Raw genomic sequence first — 22,055 nt, forward strand, 5'->3', positions numbered from 1 at the left:
TGTATTTATTGTATACATAGCCCTTATGTTCAGTGCTTATTACTTGATAGTCGGGATACTTGTTAAATCTGCCTATTACTACTATTAAAATAGAAAGCGAATAGGCACTTTCTAGGTAACCATGTCCCATCGTCGGCCACAGCAGCACTAATGAGTAAACGTCTCCTCATATCGACTGGAAAAGGGTCCGGGTACCTGCGCTGTGCTTTGTTGCTGGTCGGTGTAATAATAATAATAAAAAAGTTTATTTAGGTAAAATCTACGACACACATATACTTAACAACACTAAAATATACACACATAACATTAATATTTAGTTGGAAAACATAAAGGTATATGGGTGTCGCAGTTCACTAAAAAAGGCCAGGGTTCAGTGAAAATTTACCCAGAGGGCAACACTGATTTTCAACCCACGCCGATCGGTGAAATGCGAGTACCCGCACAATAAATTTTAAAAAATAAACAAGAAGTACAAAAATAATGACTTGGTGTTACACATGGAAAGCAGAAACAAAACAATAAATGAAGTGTAAAAACATAGTAGACTAGTTTCCAACTAGTTGATTACACTTCACTAAACGTGAAAACACAAAATTACTGTTGAATTTGTATGAAAAGCGCACTGTGATGTCATAGAAAACCAAGATAATGATGCTGATTCCAGTACACACGATCTAATTTTATTTTAAGTTATAACTGTCATTTTCTTATCCGCTGAAAAGGAAAGGGACGGGTAACCCACAGGCGTAAAATTTATGGAACACACCTCAATTTTAGGCAGATTTTTTTTATTGGCCAATAAACCGACTGCGTTAAGTTGGCAGCACACGCGAAACGTTGCATATCAGCGAGGTGCCTATATAATTCGTCCGGGTTATTCATTCATTTTAAAATTTAACACTTGTCGGTGGATGAGAAAATGACGCGTATAAGTTAAAATAACATTAGGAGGGGTCTGCAGGAATGGGGGCCGGACTTATTATTACGTTTTAATTAAAAAATCATAAATAAGTTAATTAGAAAAAAGAAAACGTTTTTCGTCAGTTTTAGACTTGTTACTATATTAGTAATCAGAATGTTATAATTTATCTTTGACCTCTGGTTCTTCTTGAAGATTTACAAAAAGATGTACTTACGTAAAAAATGTAGGAAAATTAATATTACGAATATAATGGGTATTTTAGCGTGCACCGTGAGGGTGATTCGAATAGGGTGACTAGCTGAAAGGGTGACCTGTGTGTCATAGTTTATAGTGGAATATAGCATCGCCCCCATTTATTTGGCCAAGCAGTCAATGCCATCCATGGAAGATCAACATAAATTAATCTTCGCTTCAACAAAATATCCTGTAACATTTTGCTACAATACAAAACTGTCTCACCAGTTTCCAACAGTTTGAAACACCAGGGTGAATAGCAGGCATCTACTTAAGTAGGAAGCATTATAAAATTAAGCCATTGAAACTGCACCGGTGACAGCCATTTTGTAGACACAACTTTCTCTCACAGAAAAAGAGCAATTAAAATAGCCATGAGCAACACAAACTTGAAAATAATTGTGCAATGATCACATTACAGCCAACAGCAGTATATCGTCGCAAAGTTGTCGCTACATAGGCAGGCTAGCGAAACCTACTAAAAGCAAAATATTGGAGAATAACTTTGTATGGTGGTATAAAGTTTCAGCCCAACTTTCTTAAGTGAATTGTCAATTTTCATATGATACATAACTCGCACCTATTTCCCATCGGGGTAAGTAGAGACTATGGAATTCCAGTCGATTTGATCTTGACACACTTCTCTCGCTTCCTCCACATTCATCAATCATTTCATACACGCACGCCGGTTCAGAGTAGATCATACCTACTAAACCTTTTCTAAGAACATCTTCAATTTGATCAATGTACGTCTTAGGATTACCTACAGCCCTACCAAGAACTAACCAACGATTAGATATTGTCAATATATTTTTTTAATAAAAAAGTGTTAAATTTGAGGAGAGTACAGTCATGCGCAATATAATGTACCCACTTTAGGACTCTGTCGCACTAACATATTTGACATTTAGTGAAAGTTAATGTGACATGGTACCAAAGTGTATACCGCACTGCCACTAGGCGTAAATTATAGAATTAAACCAAAATAGTCTTTACATTCAATAAAGTGTTCTCTAATGATCTTACAGTGAAAGTAAGGGATTTTTTTAAATATCAATTTTAACCCTTTTCCGTGTACCGTTAGCGCGTGACGTGAGAAAGGACGTTAGTCTTCTTCTTCTATCGTGTGGGTTGTGAGGTTGGAGTACCAAGCTCACAAACCCTGGTGTCAGAGTTACTATTGAGCCGCCAAAGGCCCCTGACATGGCTCATGTAACGACTACTTAGTTACATCAGTAAGTAGTAACCGGGACCAACGGCTTAACGTGCCTTCCGAAGCACGGACCATCTTACTTTTGGGCAATCTGGTGATCAGCCAGTAATGTCCTAACCAAACTAGGGACCACAAAGTAATTTTTGTGATATGTCCCCACCGGGAATCGAACCCGGGACCTCCAGATCGTGAACCCAATGCTCAACCACTGGACCACGGAGGTCGTTCAGGACGTTAGTAATCGCTACATTTCGCACTGTGGTACACAGGCGAGGCGGTTAAAGCGAAGAGTGACTGCAGTTTCTACTCTCAACAAAAAGAAAATAAGTTCAAAAGTGGAAACTATTTTGGCGTACATTGTAAAATTATAACTTAAAATCTTTATGTAAAAATAGTTGTTGTTATTCCGAAAAAATAAATAAAGATAAGCTAACTACGGATAAACCCAAAGGCTGAGAAAGAGATTATTGCTTTACCAAAACCGCTATAGGGAGGTTCGTAAGAGACGACTGAAACGACCAAGTGCTGAATAGATACTGTCTTTATTGATGATTATTATAGTGGCGATTGGTGCTACACAACACCGCTTATGATTAAAGTATCGTGGTAAATGGAAAGGTTAGAAGCTAGTTCCCTAGGACAGATATATTTCATAGATTAAGGCTCTATTTCACTAGGCACTATCCTGATTGCGCCCTCTAGATTTACAACACCCTCTTTGGGTCTAAAGGAAGATCCGTCTAAATGCCCGTAAGTTGTTAAGGAGTAAGCGGTCTCGTTCGCACTTACGCGTTAGGCGGCACACGGTAAGAGTGAGATTTTTGTATGGAGTTTTATAAACGGTACCTCACCTCGAATCCTGAACAATTTCCCGCCCGTAACCCAACCATGGTGTCCTATCTGTATGGGACATACCTAATAGTCTACCATTTATGGTCAGTCACATCTCTGACGCGAGCAAACCAACGCGTCTCAATGTTTGGATCTTGTAATTTAATTTAATGTCCTAAGTAGTACAGTTCATTCAATTATTTGTGTGGGGTTTTATTATAATTACCAGCGCTCCCTACACTATCATCAATAGAGTATTTGACTGAGTCAAAGATAAATTATAAAATCCTAATAAGTAATCTAGAAATAGAATCCAGTTTATCATGATCAAAAATAAAGCTTATTTTACATTTCGATTTATTTTTCCATTTTATTTATGAATTAAGTAACAATGAGTACGACGTTTGACCGCTTTTGTTGATGACGTCACAGGATAGTATTTCCATACAAACTCCAAAGAAAACTTTTGTTTTGACGTTTCGTTAAAAAGTATCTAATTTGACTAGGATGTCAAGTAACTGATTTGACTAGTTGGAAACCACCCTATTCTCATTTTTGTTACTTTATTATTTTTGTAAAAAATATGGCAAAGTTTCGTAACAAATCATGTTACTGTATGAAAGGTTTGATTGTGGATATTAAGTACCAAATATAGCACATAAGTTTACGGCTATAACCCAATGGAGTAGTCAGAGGTACATCCATCGCAAGATGAACTAAGTATCCACACCTCACCGACCTTTCTGTTTCTGATGAAGTACTAACTTTCAAAATAAAATTTAAATTTATTGTCGTTCTATTTTAGGCATAACCCTTATATAGTGGAAAAAGAACAATCTTAAATACGTACCTACTCCTAGGAGCAGCAACTCTCACATGTTAAAAAGCTCGGCTACTAAGATACAAATCATTAGAAGAATGCGGACTGTGAACTTGTTCCGTTGTACTACAGGCTGTTTTCGTCCACTGGCATATTTTGAGAGTTCGTAGGCTGAATAGCGATCGATCCTGGCCCATTCAGACGCCCCACCCCTCCCCCGTGGGTGAAAGTGAAATGGACAAAATGTGTGTATCCTCCTTGGAAACGCGACCGTCTCTCGCCCCGCATTAAGTGTCATAATCGCAATTTGTACCTGGAAATATATAATTTTGTCTAACGCCTCCAACGTCACTGGTTCAACTTGATATTTTATTGATAAGTTTGCCGATGACAAGAAATATTACGGTTCAGCTGGTTAGGTATACAATTTCTTACGGTTTTCAGCGGTACGCACGTGTCGGTACTAAATATAGGGTATTTTTCAGTGATGGATTTAGTATAAGTCGGTATACTAAATCGCTGTGTCCATGTGGACTGTCTCTATGTTGAAGTGGAAAGCAACGTGTAACCTATTTTTACAAAAATATTTCTTGTACTTACTCATATACTTTTACCTAAACAATGTTTTAGATTTTTATTAAGATATTGACATATTTTATCTCTTATCAAGCAAGAAAAGAGCCTTTGCCGTTAATATTATGGTATTCATGCTCACTCCATTTATCAAGGAAACTTTATTGCTACCTATCAAAAATGATAAAAGGTAAACGGCGTGTTTAAAAAATATATATTCTGCGAGTGAAGTAGAAGAATAATTCGTGAAGAGACAACTCTTTAAAAGTAATTTGTTGTTGTATTTAAGTATAGCAGATGTGAGTCTGGCGAAAATACGGATGTGGGTTATAGGATTGGAAGGAAATATGACAGCACAAACAATACAGTAAGTACTTGCATAGAACTACGCGGTCCAGCTTCGAAACCGTCACATCACTTTACACCTCACTATAAACTTCACCGAACACTTCGCCGTACGTACGACACAATAACCCGGATAAATCCAACAGGCATCTCGCTGGTTTGCAAACCGATTAGCGTGTGCTGTCAACTTAATTCTGACGGGTTATACGCCATTGCTCTTAAACGTTTTGAAGTGTGTTCAATCAATTTTTGGACTGTCGATTATGGGACAGGTTTTCCTTCGCGGATAAGAAATGACAGATAAAGATTTAAATAAGGTGTCTTCTGGATGGCGATCTGTCACAATGCGAATGCTGAAGGGAATATAAGTACCGCATTTGGTTTTAGCGATTGTACTTCAAATCAAAATGTTTATTGCGTTCCATGTGGTACATAGAGATGGTGCAGTGGTATTATAAAAAAACAGAAAGAACACGTCATGCACCGTCCTAGCGCACAAAATACTTCACTTATCACCTCGTACTTACATCATTCGTTTCATGGATGTTAGTGGACCATGCATAATGCTAAGTTGCCAACCAATATTTAGTAGCATTTGAAGAGCAGCTAACAAAAAATGTCCGGCGGTGGTTGTGACCGTTATAACAAGATACAAAATGTACCTAACAGTTAAAAGCCACAACTGTATCTTTTTACTAATAAGTACCTATTTTTAATAGAATAAGTACATCGCAAAGAAACAAAGTAAATAACTGCTATTTTATACCTGACTACTTTTTGTATTCACCTACGTCTCAATGGGACACTTATTATTTTTAAAGTAGAAGACTACTTTTGTTTTGTTCTATAACGTTAATTACCCATGCTACGTTAAGCTGTTGATCCCGGTTACTTACTGATGTAAGTAAGTAGTCCTTAGATGAGCCATGTCATTGGCCTTTGGCGGCTCAATAGTAATCCTGACACCAGGGTTGATGGAGTTGGTATCCACCTCACAACCCATACGATAGAAGAAGAGAAGTTACCATATAGCTGACGTATTTATATTATCATGTTATAAACATTTAATGTAAATAATGGCCCCGATTCCTGCAGACACCGCCTAATTTTATTTTAAGTTATATCCGTCATTTTCATATCCGTCGAAAAGGAAAGGGACGGATGATTCACAGCTCTTAATTTTAGGAAGAATGAGTAAGTAAATGAATGAATAACCCGGGCGAATCAAAAAGGTATGTCGCTGGTATGCAATCCGTTTGACGTGCTGTCTACTTACCTGTGTCGGGTTATTGACTGATGTAAAATTTTTAGACGGTTGTTTTATATTTGTCCTTAAAATTGACGTGTGTTCCATAAATTTTATGCTTGTCGATTACCCGTCCTTTTCCTTTTCGGCGGATAAGAAAATGACAGATATAACTTAAAATAAAATTAGATGGTATTTACAGGAATTAGCACCATAATGGATTTTAATAAGCAAAACTACAACATACTTGTCGCGACGTAATAGAGTCGGTACAAAAGGGTGTCTTTACTTTACAGTACGTATGTACCTACATGAATGGGTCCGCTTGAAGCGCAAAGTAAACATTTTGAAACGTCTACCGCTCTCAACGTGATACGTTGTAGCTACAAAGCACGGTTGTACCGCACACGGTTAATGGTTAACAGACTTTTTTCTCGTACAGCTAAAACACAACATAAACAGCCTATTAACGTCCCACTGCTGGCCACACGCCTCTCAATCAACCGGAGGGGATATTAATAATAATAATAATAAACTTTATTGCACAAAATAAAACAAATAAATATGTTTAAGTACTTAAAACAAAAAATGTACTTATATTCTAAATACAGGAGTACAGGAGTCCCCAAAGTAGGCAATGCCTGAATCTTGGGGAACCAGTTAATTTTTTTTTATTAAAAACTAGCCTTAATATTAGTTACAATGTAAAATATAACATAAAAAAACAAACAAAAATAAGCATTACAAAATAAACTGTAGTATTAATTTATACCTAAATTGAGGAAGAGGTAAGTAGAAAATTTATTTTACGGGGTCTTCAGTAGTCGTATAGTCCAGGGTGAGTAACCAGTCTGTTAACACGGCCTTTGTTTTCGGAATAGAGCTGTCTATTATACAACAGGACTTACACGAGCTTACAACGCCTCACTGCTCCACTGCGGGTTAGTGGAGAGTGATACAGCTATCTAACTTTTCATAAAACGCCTAAAGGATTTTAAGCTGTCGCTACTAAAATAATTATCATCATCACTAATTTAAGAGCCATGCTCTAGTCGCTGTAGCATTCTCCATCCTACTTTTTAGGGAAAAATAGGGCATGGTTTCCCTCTTGCCTTCCGTCCGGCAGTACTCTGTCTGACGCGAGTGTAGCGCGCAGAGTCGTCTATGTCAACCTCTCCGCCTCTGAATAGTACTGACAGTTACTGCTGCCCCTCTGTCAGGTTCCAGGCTAAAATATTTATAATAATCTATATTTTCTTCTTTTTTATTGTTTCTGTAAAAACCGGACTAGTCAATTTACAAATTAGTTAAGCGGCCCTGTGTAAGCATGATAAAGTTATACAAGGCAATGATGAATCTAACTATTATCATGATAGATTTTTGCAGGTGTCAAACTACAGGTATGTACTTACTTGAACTGAGCCACAACACATGTACCTACATCGTTCATTGGAGTGCATTCAACACACTCCCAACATTTAGATACTGTGAATATGTCGGGACTTGTTTACATGTTTGCAAATATCTAAAGCAACATATGCATTCTGAGAACTAATGTGCATTTTGCTACCACTAACAGCATTAGGTAACCCCATTCCAAAATAAAAATTTCGATGCCAGGTTATTCATTGTAACTCTGATGCTTCATAGCAGTTTACAATTTCATTACCTATCTTATATTTAATTCATGGGAATTGTAGAGTACCCATTACATTCCTTCCATTAATGTAAATATCTTTTTTCTACCAAATATGAAAAGCCCATCAACCTGTACTGGAGCAGCGAGTTGGAGTATGATCTGTACCCCCTTCCGGTTCGGAGGGGACTCCTGTGCCCAGCAGTGGGACATATATAGGCTATTTATGTTTTGTTATAACATCGCATCATGCCTGTACCCCCGAAGGGGTAAGCAGGGATGTATGGCACTCACTTCTCGCCATGTAAGTAATAGGGGACAAGCCTATTGCCATTATCATCTATGATACAAACATGAATTCAAACTCGTAAAGTCAAATTTTGTGGGTTAGCCCGAGCCGGGATTCAAACCTGTTACACTTCGATGCAAGTCACGCGTTCACCGAACTGAGCTATCGCGAATGGGTTTGTTAAGTTAATATGAAAAGCTTTACGACTAGTTAATGTCATGTTATAACCAATACTTACAGACCGCAGACTCAGAGTCATTTATTCAACGTAATTATCACGAATAAACCTGTTGTGAACTTCAATTTAACATTTTTGAATGATCTGCGTCATTTTGCAAGGTGTTATGGCTGAGAAGAAGAAATGACAAGAAACTGCAACAGCAACACATCTTTTTAATCTATGTAGGTATTCATTACAAGTTATTTAATAACTAAAAAAACACATTCTACAGACACATACAATATATGTATATATACTTACCACAGTTTATCTAGTTAATTAATCCTAGTAAAATGAGAACACAAGGAAAGTCGACCCCTTTGTTCCAGTAGCCTAAAGCCTCATCCCCACCAAGCGACATTTGTCGAGCGACATGTGTCCCTTGAAGCGTGGGCTATCTTTATTTCTTAAATATTATTTAAATAAATCAGTTTGTAACTTCAAAAATTGCTTCATGGGGTTAAAAAAGCCACATCGAAGCAATTCATATACAAAAGCAATAATTATTGCAATTTGACATTTGCGCATATAAAAGTAAGTGCGCAATGCAATCAAATGTCAAATAGCAATATTGCTATCTGAGATGAATTGCTTCGATGTGGCCATTTTAACCCCCCAGTACTTATTTTATTACTATCTATTAGGTATCTAATAACGCTAAACTTACTTTTCCTTCAGCAAAAGATATTTAAGTATGCTTAAAGACATGGCAATAGTCTCGCCTTCAACTCCATGGGTCTTAAATATTGCTGGCGATAAAATCTGCCTACCCCTTCGAGAAAAAAAAGCGTGATGCTCTGTGACGTTTAAAAATAAGAACGACTAAGAGTAGCTAGGTATGTTACTTACCTATAAGTACATAGATTGCCTATTAAAATCATTCGCCCTTGTTTATGTATAAATCTTTGCTGAAGTATACATATTCTTGGATTTGTGTGTACACACATAAAGATCAATAGTATCTTTTTAGAGATTCATAAGAAATGAATGATAATATTCGTCTCTTTTCGAGTTTCAAAAGAATGTAGGTATCCTCTCCTTCGGGATTCTTTCGCCGTCAAATATTGCCAAAAATATTAAATATTATATCCTTTCTTTACCTGTGGAATAGGTGGTTACACTTCCTATTTTCATCATCAATCAGCCCACTGTTGGGTATAGCCCTCCTCCATTTTGCGCCACTCTTTCCGGTCCTGCGCTAACCTCATTCACAACTTCCTATTTTATTAACGGGAAATTCAAGAGCTGTCCTTTGAACATTATGAACTGTTAACAAATTTTAATTGACTCTTCTTTTAAAAAATCGAAACATGTTTTTATCAATATTGCCACGGCCGCCAAATTGGATGTTACCGCTTCATTAGGCAAAATTTGTGTCTTAAACATATTTTATCATTACTTGTTTCAATCGTATAATACTTAAAATCCATGCGTATTTTGAAATGATCATGAGGATGATGATGTCCTCCCAGACGTATCCATCGACGGCCACACCCTCAGCTAGTGTTAGCCTGGGCACGAGCGCGAGCGTGACTAGCAAAACCAAAATTGGTTTTGAAAGTCCTGTTGCAAGAAGCACAATAAAGAGTCCCACTTGAGTTATACGTGTACCAGTAGGTGGGCTTAGGGCCAGCTTTTCGGATCTGGCGTTTGGCGTCAAGATTTTCAAGACGCGCTTGGTAATTTTTTTCTAATCCCTATTTGACAGCAAGTCCGATCTCTGATTGGCAAGCTTCATGTTTCACTAGACGTGCCAGTTGCAGTCAGGTGACAGATCTGTAAGGCAGGCAGGTACTGTCCTCTTGGTTTGCGCGAACTCTGATTGGGTGGTGTGATTATTTACAGGATTAGGTTACATAACTTTCTTTTGTAATAAAGTTATTTTGATTTGTTATTAGCCACTGTGGCCCTGTGATTCATCGGCTTGCTTTTCAGACGGAGAATGCCGGTTCGAACCCCGGTCCTTGTACCAACGAATTAGTTTTCACTAACGCAGTTGGCTCGCCCATTCTAGACGACGATCCGGTTCACCACCTATCACGTTGGTGTGGGTACTTAATTCATGTTGCGATAGATGTATCTCTGACTATCCCAATTGGCATGTAGTCGTGAGTTTATGTTATGTTATTCTGCTTTCCTGGTAGTCGTTATCATGAGCTAGCACCGCAGGCTGGAAAATTTAATACTCGCGGTAAAGCCAGGAAACGTTTTCAAGTTCTTAAACGAGCGTCGTATTCATATTTAACTTTGTTAATTAGTTAGTTGGGATAGTTCATAGTAAACTTTTTAGTATAAGTACCTATACGTTCAGCGATACGTAGGTACTTACGTCGAATGTCGTGAAACGGAGCAGCTAGCGAAAGCTTTTCACCTTCCAGCTTGTGATATTTATGAAAATGCAATAAATGTAAAAACACATGGTAAAGATATTTTTACATTGAGTGCCGGGCTTAATCATATTTTGTGTTTGTCTTGGCGCTAAATAGGTGCGTGTTTTTACAAACTTACAAATGTTAAAAAGAAAAAAAATAAGATAAGTGATTTAAAAGTTTAAAATTCCACAATCTGCTACAAAGCCTACAGAGAAGGCCTGCTAGTTGCCAGAGTAAATATAACCTGCCATTATGTGCATCACAACTTAAATCACTATATTTTTCTTAGAAGATTGTAGTGATTTTCTTCTTCAATAAGAAATATTAAATACCTTGCTTTCTCGAGTAATTTGCCAGCAGTCTCTAAAGGAAAACTAGTGAATAAATAAGTAAACAAATTGCGTAGGAACTGTTTATTCCTTTCTTTTCAATTACACTTAATTAGTTTGTTATTGCTGCAGCAACGAGAAGTATATTTCTAAGAAATGAAAATTTAGAAAAATGTGTATCTTGTGAAATGTCTTGTTGTACTGGGGGTTAAAAATGTCATATTGAAGCTATGCATCTAAAAAAGCAATATAGCTATTTTACATCCGCAGTGGGATTTACACGCGTTCGGTTTCGGATAACACGCATTACAATAATTGTAGACAGTTTTTATAAAGGACTAATCACGGAAAAATGATAATAAAGTAGAATTTTCCTAGAAGAATATAACTATGTAAATGTATACTTACTCTTAACTCTTAAGTGACTTTCTCCCTAATTTTTCGAGGGTGGGATCCGATCATATGACCTCTGTATCCTCATCTAAACCGAAATTAGCGCCTTCCCGGTGAATTTCAGCGCTATTTTTTAATTTCCGCAATTTACCTCGGCGCCGGGTGCCGGGTGTCGTGCAGTCACCCTTCCACCCCCAGCGCTGAGGGAGCGGCGGGTGACGAATTTACACAGCATATTGCAACAGATGAAAAGAGGGCTTGAGTAAACATACTTTTTATACCTGTGCTCGAATCAGAGAGCGAGCTCGATTCTCTAGCAGCGTTGTACCTACTAGTATACTAGTACCCAGAATTATATATATATATATATATATATATATATATATATATATATATATATATATATATATATATATAATACTATATATGTATACTGTCAATACACATTATTGCACGGCAAATATCACTTATTTACAGTATAAACTAACACAAATAAACTGTTCATACTTCACGAGAAAGGTTTCATGTTAAAAATATTTCACTGCAAAAAAGTGCGGAATCATACCTATATTGATTGTAAGCAAATATTTAAAAAAGGAATATACATATTGAATAGCCTTTGTGTTGTAATATCTAGCCTATTTGATCCGGTGGTGAGAGCAATAGGCTCACGATCTAGCAGTCTGGGTACGATTCCGAGAGAGACTGTTCTTTGGGGTTTAAGTTCGTAGTTCTTTGTTATGTAGCCTAACCTGTAATAGAATAGTTATCCCTTCGGATTGGAAGGTTAGTCAAAGATAATATAATTCACCACGTTTTAGGTCAGATCAAAGAGACATCAGATTGGCATTGGCATATTACTTTCAGGAACGTACCCCAAAATAGAAAAGGGATAAATTCTAGCGAGATGATAAATATAATATTAAATTTTTGAGCAAAGCTTGGATTGCCTCTGTTCAAAATGGATTCTTCTTGTCGTGTGGGTTGTGAGGTGGATTACCAACTTCATCAAACCTGGTGTCAGGGTTATTACTAAACCGCCAAAGGCCCTACAATGGCCAAACTACTACATACTTACATCAGTAAGTAGTAACCGGGACCAACGGCTTGACGTGCCTTCCGAAGCACGGATCATCTTATTTTTGGACAATCAGATGATCAGCCTGTAATGTCCCTTATGGATTTATACGTCCAATTTTGACAACCATGTGTACGTGTTATTTATCACACGTTCACGTAATCCCGGCACAAACCCATTCAGGCTTATTGGGAAAGGAAATACAGAATTTAATGCTTATAAACACTAATCGTAGGCGTAGGTACTTTTGTAATCGTAGGCGTATATAAGACGATTGATGATTGTGGAGGAAGCAGAAAAAGTGAAGCAAGATCGAAGCAAATGGAATTCCATAGTCTCTGGTTACCCCGGTAGGCAAGATGTGTTAGTTTATGTATGGATAAATTATATTTTGAGAACAATAGGAGACCGGATATGTCCTCGTTGGAACAATACGCTTGACCAGACGGTTCCGGTGACCCTTGTCGTCATGTACCAAATTACATTACATAACTGGAGACAGCATTCTTATTTCGCATGCATCCGCGATTGCATTTTTCATCATACGTGTTTCCTATCGTCTTCAGGTAATAAATAGTGGAGTGAAATATTTGCAAATGTAAATAAAGAAAGAAAAGTGTAAAAGGAACAGTTTTTAAATGAAAACTTTTCATTGCGGCCGATATTCATATAACATTTTATCAAAGGGGAATAATTTAGTGACTGCGGAATAGAGCAAAAACAGTGTTTATTTTTCATTTTGTATACGTGTTACTTTACATCCGCTTTTCAGTTAAAGGATTAAATATGTGAATAGGAGAATTCAAACATGTTATTTACTTTATTGGATTTTTATGTTATGGTTATTATTCTACCTTTTATTTCTTTTTCCACCTATCACATTGGTCTAATAGAAAGCAAGGTGAAGCGTGGGTAAGTACTAAGTTCATCTTGCGGGGGATATACCTCTGTCTAGCCCAAATTGGGAATATACTCGTGAGCTTATGTTATTTTGTTTTCTGATATAGTATTATTCGGTTTTATATTTGTAACCGCGTCTACTTCTAGGTAGAAACATAATAGATGGGGTGTCAAAGTCAATTTTCCATTGATGTAGGTATTAATAATTACCTGTTATTGCGATTTTCTATGAAAACGTTCTCGCCAACGGTTTGACGTTTGTGACGTCTGTGCCAGCAAAATATTGGGCAAAAACGGAATACCTATTGCCGGAATTTTTCCCATATTTTTGATGTTTGTATGCTTTTGGCATTTGTATGGTAAACATTTTCGGTGACGCCTGCCACATCTCATAGATGTCCTATTCAAAGAGAAATAAACTTTTCAGTTCTGTGGTCTACTTCCACTTATTTAAGATTGATACACACAGAGTCAGGAATATTTAGTAATATTCAAGTTGGTATGCGCGCGTTCACACAGAATTTCGCTGCGGCGGCGGCGCGGGTATTTATATAAAAACTCTCGCTCCTCGGCGTTCTAAGTATTCTACATATGTATACATACAATTGTCTAATACCAGGTTTGTTGCAGAAATGGAATATGGCTACGAGGAGGAGGAGACGAGCGATGTAGAGCGAGAGCGCGAGCTGCGACCGGTGGCGCGGCGCACGGGCAAGCACATTGCCGCGGGTGAAGAGCGGCCAAGGATCAACTCTAGCCAGCAGACCACGCCCACTGAAGGTCAGTTATGTTCTTCTTCTTCTTTCGTTTGTCTGTTGGTCAACAGACGTGTGAAGTACAATTAGAAAGGCATAAAGCCTGACTGAAGTGACGCCGCTCGTAGGACGCTATTAGCGCGCCTGTACGATTAGGTACTACTCTCAATGTACCTACTTGGATATAAAATGTATGAGAGGAACCGATGGTGTGTCAGTTCTGTCCGGCTTGAGCCTAACGGGTGCGCGAAGATACGTCTGAATTCAAGTTACGATAATCATGCCAAAGCGAATGTCTTTAAATACTATGTCTTGCTAAGTCTACAAAAATACATTTTAGGTACCTATTCGTATACATAATTATAATTTGTAGGGAATTCAAATTGTAGTACCATACGCTTAATATTGTAAAAGATCGGTCTCAATTTAGTTTATATCTCTGTGCTTGTATAAAATAAGATAGATCAGCAACAGTACTATCTACTTTAACCACTACAATTTTCCGTGGTCGGTCGACGAAAAACGTTTAATATTAACGCGTAGATTTTATAAACAAGGCGGGGGACTAATAACAGTATTTGCATAGTAAAACACTGGCTAATCGTACATAAATAATTATAGTACTGGCGCTGGTGTCGCTTATTAACGCGCAGTTTCAGATAAATGTCCGAAATATATGTCACTGTGATAGACAGCGCATGTGCTATAATTTGGTTAATAAGAGCAGCGGCAGTAACTATGCTGCTTAAGTGAGCACGACAAGCTCATCTGACGCCATAGGATTGTTAACGCAATCACAGTCAGTCCTAGGCTGCTTTGATTCATCTCGTTACTGACGCGTCAGCCGTGGGGTCCTCACGCATGGAAGGCGGTAAAAAGATTTTTATGTTATTTATTTAATAAGTTATACACAGGATAACACAGAAACACAATATCACAACATGAGGAGTGACAAAAGCACAACTTATTTCTAACAGGTGAAAGATTAACGAGGAGAGGGCAGATATCGTGTACAAGCATACATATTAATATACATAATAATACACTAATCGCATCAATTAATATAATAGACTTACTTATATCTACAACTAAGTATAAAATATACAAACATATTATATACATACCAATAAATGTAATAATAATAATCGCACGCCTTCCAAAAGACTGGAACTCCATAAGCTCGAGATATGGAAACGACACACATAATAAATTAATAGGTATTTTCTATATATTTTTATGTTATTTTTAGATTTATCGCAACAAAAAATTCCACACACTTGACAAATAAATTCTACTTCGTGTATTTTCTATTTATGGTCCTTCTTTTATTATGCATAATTTCAACTAAATATCTACTCTAGTCTGAAATACTTATAACACCTTAAATGAATAAATGACCTATTCAAATCACTCATTATGGCATCATCCCGTCGAAATATTACGATGAATCTATCTCCGTATATTGTACTAATAGAAATGAGAGCGAGGTTGCGACGGGCGTGCGGCAAACTGCAATCCCTTTCAACGGAACACAAAGGCGGCGGGCACGACGACTGACCATTTCTACTGCAGCTGTAGTAATACGTCTGTCCGATATTGTTATGCAAGTCAACATTCAGCCAGCCAGGTCATCTCGACCCAAATACGCCGTCCCTGAGACTACTTTCCAGTGTGTAGAAATAAAACCGCCGGCCCACTTCAAATTCTATGCAGTATTATCACAGAGTTAGCGCATTGTTGCTAAGTTTACTCGGCTAGCAGCTAAACATTAACTGTGTCCATATTGAGTTGTCTTTTTTATTTATTTATAACCTGAATACTCGCGAAAGGATCGCGTAGCAGTTTGCTACGATTGCTACATATGCGTAGCAATCGTATTTCATATGTTTTGTCGTACTTACTGAATTATTTTTTATTATTACCAATATAAATGAGTTTGTACATATTTTTTTGACTATCAAATACGACGTCTACTGGGAAAGGCTTGTAGACTAAAAGCAAATTCTTAATGAAATAATCAACCTAGTTTTACTTCGGATGCCATATTCTAGATTATTACTTTGAACAACAAACGCTCAGTTAATTGGTGTGCAAAGTTCATAGTATTGGTCGATTGTTCACTCTGGAACTAACTCGATTTGAGCTCGCTCACTACTTACCTCTTTCGAGTGTCACTTGCACCTTGTGTCAGACCAACCATGAGTATTAAACTTGCTTAATAGTATTTAATAACGACCTCCGTGGTCCAGTGGTTGTGCGTTGGGCTCACAATTCGGAGGTCCAGGGTTCGATTCCCGGTGGGGACATATCACAAAAAATATTTTGTGGTCCCTAGTTTGGTTGAGACATTACTGGCTGGTCACCAGATTGTCCAAAAATAAGATGATCCGTGCTTCGGAAGGCATGTTAAACCGTTGGTCTCGGTTACTAATTACTGATGTAAGTAAGTAGCCGTTACATGAGCCATGTCAGGGGCCTTTGGCTGCTCAATAGTAACCCTGACACCAGGGTTACTGGGGTTGGTACTCCACCTCACAATACAAACTGGATTAAAAAAAAGAAAAGAAAGGAAAACATGAAACAGTAGGACTAGGGCCCTGTGCTGGGAGGTTTTCTGGTCACGTCTTTCCCTCAGCGTTACAGATTCCGATGTGGTAGTAGTTTTACAGCTAGTTACATAATATGTAATTTAATTTTGTTGGACGTTCAAAAAGCGCTAACTTTGTAAGCCAATTTTGAAAAATAAATATTTTTGAATTTTGAATTTTTGAATTTTGACCCACACGATAGAAGAAGAAGAATAGTATTTAATACTATCAAAATGTATAATTGTTCCTATATAGAGTACTAAGGAGGTATCCCTTGATGTTTGGCGGGAATTATAGGAATTAATTCCATCGTCACTATTCCATCTACGGACCACCAGACAACCATGGGCACTTTATCCTTTTGTTGTAGATAATGGTTGGCTAGAGTGAATAGGCATTTGCTGGATAAGCGTGTCCCCTTAGGCTGCGTCGTCAGTTACTTACCGGTAAGACTGTACATATAATACTGAACATATAAGTTATAATATTTACCTCCTTATAATTTATGCATAGACCATATACAGGATATTAGTGTCATCGTAACGAATACCGAGGGGGATGATTCAGATCATGAGTCTGAGTTGACATCAAGTGGAATTTTCCGTCACAAAATTCATGATTTTATTTAGTTTTTTTTAATTATATCAATTCTATACTTTTGCGATGGAAAATTCCACTTGATATTAACTCAGAATGATCAGCTGAATCATCTCTCTCAATATTCGTTACGATGTCACTTACAGCCCATACAGGTAGCCATACAAGTAGGTATGGGTGTTAATGACACCGTAACGAATACTGAGCAGGATTTGTCAGACCATGATTCTGAGTGAGTTGATATTAAGTGGAATTTCCGGTCGGAATATTCAACAACATTTTTGTGTTTTTTTAATTATTTTCTGATCCATACTTTTGCGACGGAAAAATTCACTTGATATCATCTCAGAATTATGGTGAGAATCATCCCTCAAACTTTTCGTTACGATGTCACTAACACCCTGTAAAAGCAGATAAGTATATACTTATCATACGATTCACTATCATACGATAGTGGGCGACACCGATTTGTGAACGATTTGCTTCACCAATTTCTGGTGCATCTGTTTCAGCTGTAACTAGTTTATGTTACACTAAGCGATAACCCACGAACAAGACATATTCTAGTACGTTTCATATTATTAAATCAATAAATAATATTTATATGTAAATACTTCAATAACTTATCCTGTTCATATGAATAATTTGTGGATACATATATGAATTGGCAATCAAGGGTTCCCGTATAAATTGATAAGCTTGCTCGGTCCGCTATAACTGTATTACTTGATTGAATGTGCGCCCCAACACTGGCAGCGTGGTATGAGTGGACCTCCTAGTTGGCACCTAGTAACTATATCGATGTATATAGACCAGTCACCCATGGTGACTCATCGGGCTTCGACAAGAGGTAATGGATCCAGTGATGGCTATGGGGCCCAAACCCTCAAAAGTTTCTGGGGTTCTGGGTCCACTCCAGAAAAATCTCAAATTAATTATGATATTGGTGCAGGTGCGGGCAGTTACAAACTTAATCGTATTTTACTTTGACAGTTCTAAAAATAGCTCTACCCCTCACTTTCCAAGTCGTAGTAGGGATCAAAAAAGGACAGAGAGTACTTTTGAGGGACCAAAAAGAAAATATAATTATAATATTGTTGTCAGGGACCCGGGGTACAGAAAAATATATATAAAGTACTTGACAGAGTCGGAAAAAAGTAGGTAAGTAGTTGTCACAATGACTGAAGTCCGGACGAATTCAGTACCTAATAAAATAAAGTTTTGTACGGCGGATTCGGGTACAATATTCTACTATAAATACATTGCACAATAGTACATAAAGTTCAACTTCAAGTCGAGTCTTCCGAGCCAATATCCTGGGTCCGGTGCTGTGGACAGGTTCGTTAGTTTCATAGTCAGTTACCCCAGTCACTCTGTGCAGCGTCCATGCCAAATGTCGCAGCGATTTGCTTTCGCAAGGAATTAATAGTAAAACACTCACTTCACTTCACTTTCTTTCACCCACTTCACAATTCAGAACACTTCCACTTCAGGTTCACTTTTAAGGTCAATGCATTGATTCAATAGCTACTGGTTTAAAATTACGCTTCTAATCTTATTTATTCGTAGTTCTAATCTAATCGCCATTGATGAATAGCTAATGAATAGCGAGAAATTGATTCTTAGATAATATGAAAAAATATAATATAATAGATTGACATGACGAAACTATATGTTGTCTGTTTTGTATAATAATTGTGCTACCAGCAACAGTTTTCTATACATGAAGTTAAATTGCATTATTAGCCCAGTTTTTATTAGGTGTTAGCTTTTTTCATGTTTAAAATAAAGGTGCAAAATAAAGGTTCAAGTAGTCGGGCTCACAAAATAGGGTTTTTCAATCCAAAAACCATTTCAGGGTGTTTTCACTGGAGAATTCAGTCCAACTTTATTAAGTCTAGCAAGGACTTCGCTTTTGCAGGGAAATGAAGTTTTTCTCTTGCGCGATATTCCGAATAGTGACGTCAACTAATTTGTGGGTATTAGAATGGTCTTTCTCGCTCGTCTGGTTTGGGAGATCAATAACCAACCCTGGAGTCAGGGTTACTATTAGCCGACATAGACGCCTGACATGGCTCAGGACTACTTACATACTTACTTAAGTAAATAGCCAAGACTGACTGCTTAACAGGCCCTTCGAACCCAGGACTTTCAGATCATGGGCTCAACGCTTAACCACCGGACCACAGTGTTTGTTAAAAAGAATGGAATGGGAAAATTTTGGGAAATTGAAATATTGCCTTTATGCAGAACAGTATTTGTTTTCGGAATATTGTACAATATTCATTAACGTTAAATGTTTACGCTAACTGTTGACCGTGGCATCGTCCGCGAGTCAAGACCATTTTTTGTGAACTTCAGGACCGCCTATGTGTATCACATATCTTAATAAAATACATATAAAAAGATTGTACGCATTTTGAGCTGAAATGTGTTAAGAATCTGAAGATTTGTAAGTACTTAAAAACTTTGAGCGCTAAATGTTATGTCCTGGTACGTCCATCCTGACGTCAGGACTGCCGGTGCATTTTGAACAGCTATCTCACTAGGACACCACGGTGGTGTCACCACTAACAAAATATACATAGGCAGTTGTATAAAGTGTACTTCACCTGGTTACGCAACCTATGTTGCCGAATCCCGACTAAATTTCCGCTGGCGGCGCAATCACGGTGTCCTAGTGAGATATGGCCCTTAATGTACCTCATGTAATTTTCTGTACTCTTCACAAAACTGCTTTCATGATGATAGATTACATAACGAACAAACTCACTGGTACATTTTTTATAATATTAGACAGGATGATTGGCGCGCTTGACATGACATGTGAGCCAAAAGTTTAATAATTCCTGCACATACTTATTTTGATACAAAATACTTTTTGACGGTTATACTTATTTATTTATTATTGTTGCTCAGAACTTTTGGTAAGTAACGACGAGAGAGAGAAGTAATTTCCTCTCCGTTAGCGGAAATATAGAAGTCATTCGCCTCACAAGGAACCCAAAAATGAAGCGTTTTTTAGAAACCTTAAATGTATGTGGAATGTGGAGGAAGCAAGATTTATTGATTTATTTAGATTTTCCTGTACCCAAAGGTTGCCTGGAAGAAAATGCTGCATGAGAAATAAGGCCGTCTGTTGTGCTTTTCTGTAAATGTTGTCCTTATCTCTGTATTTAGTGTCCATTGTGCTCAATAAAGTATCATTTTATCTATAATTTAATAAAGTATAGTTTTATCTATCTAACAAGAGAGGTAAGTCAGGATCGAAACAAATGGAATTCCATAGTTTTACCCCAGTAGGAAATAGGCGTGAGTTTAGGTGTGTATATCAGGTTCAGGGGGACCTATACCATAGATTATAAATTAGTTTTAATTATACTTACACACTGAAAAATATACTTGAATTTTCTCCATTAATTTTCGAATTGATACTTACTGACTTTTTGTTGGTGGATGAAATAACCCATTGCCTTTACTTAAATTTATTTTGAATAAAATTACATATTAATCACTTATCTAATAAAGTAAATAGTGGTAGGCATCTGAACGAAAAAATACGCTTTTCATGGTGTGATGCCTTGATGCAAAATCGCCGAACAAATATTAAAAAGAATTTCTACGAAATTCACGGTATGTTATTGTCCGTACGATTTCAGCTTGTTTTAAATGCATTTTCGTTTGTTAGCCATTTCCATTCTGACCCAGTTTAATTCGAAGTAAATCAGGCTACAACATCGGCCAATAAAGTTAATTTATTTTTGCGCCATCTCGCTACTACGTAGTTGTGCCTACTCCTGTCCATCTCGCGCACTGAGGATTCCGTACAAACTGCCGTAAATTAACAAGGAAAATCAAGAGGAGGCTGAGACACTTTGCCGTTGTACTAAAAACTATTGTCTCCATACAACGATACCTATAGATAGCGATTGGATTACCAACTTGGCAAAAACATTTTTTTCATAAATAAAAAAATATTGAATTTTAGTTTTTTCCCTTTACTAATGCTGTTAGACCTTCTTACCGCATAAGAAATAGTTTCCTTACGAAATGTTAGAAAATAATGCTAAAAAAATGGCCGTAAGTACCATTAGATTGTGTTGATTTAAAAGCTTGATTTTTTACAGCTTCAACCGCAGATAGTATTAGATGTTAATTTCAAAATTCATACCTCCACGAATTCCCGAGAAAAATGTATTGACAGACAGTCAGACGGGCGGATAACAAAGAGATCGTCAAAGATGTTTTCTTCTTTCCGATCTTTAGGGAATAAATATTGTCGGAGATCTGGCAACCCCCGTTGCCTAGGTTTATTATTATATGGCGCTTAGCAACAGGGGTGTAAAGTAAGGTTTTTTTACATGATTACAATTTTGTGTTCTTTTACTCTTTGTATATCTTCTCGTCCAAAATACCTCAGTGTCTCAAGACGAAAGTCTTTGACCAGTGCGTGTTGCCACTGATGACCTACGGCAGTGAGACGTGGCCGCTTACTATGGGTCTCGTGAGGAGGGTCGGTGTCGCTCAGCGGGCAATGGAGAGAGCTATGCTCGGTATTTCCCTGCTCGATCGAATCAGAATTGAGGAGATCCGCAGGAGAACTAAAGTCACCGACATAGCTCGGAGAATTGCAAAGCTGAAGTGGCAGTGGGCAGGACACATAGCGAGGAGAACCGATGGCCGCTGAGGTGGAAAGGTTCTAAAATGGCGACCA

The 22,055-nt window shown here is 37.5% G+C and overlaps 1 protein-coding gene across 3 annotated transcripts in view; it reads left to right on the plus strand.

Moving 5' to 3' along the window:
- LOC126380504 (uncharacterized) overlaps positions 1 to 22,055 on the plus strand; it is a 156,877-nt gene that overhangs the window by 20,509 nt on the left and 114,313 nt on the right. For all 3 annotated transcript variants that reach the window (XM_050029960.1, XM_050029961.1, XM_050029962.1), the window contains exon 2: positions 14,032 to 14,181. In XM_050029960.1, coding sequence (XP_049885917.1) covers positions 14,032 to 14,181 — 150 coding nt within the window. The remainder of the gene's footprint in view (positions 1 to 14,031; positions 14,182 to 22,055) is intronic.

This window comes from Pectinophora gossypiella, chromosome Z (assembly GCF_024362695.1).
Source record: "Pectinophora gossypiella chromosome Z, ilPecGoss1.1, whole genome shotgun sequence".
Taxonomy (NCBI): Eukaryota; Metazoa; Arthropoda; class Insecta; order Lepidoptera; family Gelechiidae; genus Pectinophora; species Pectinophora gossypiella.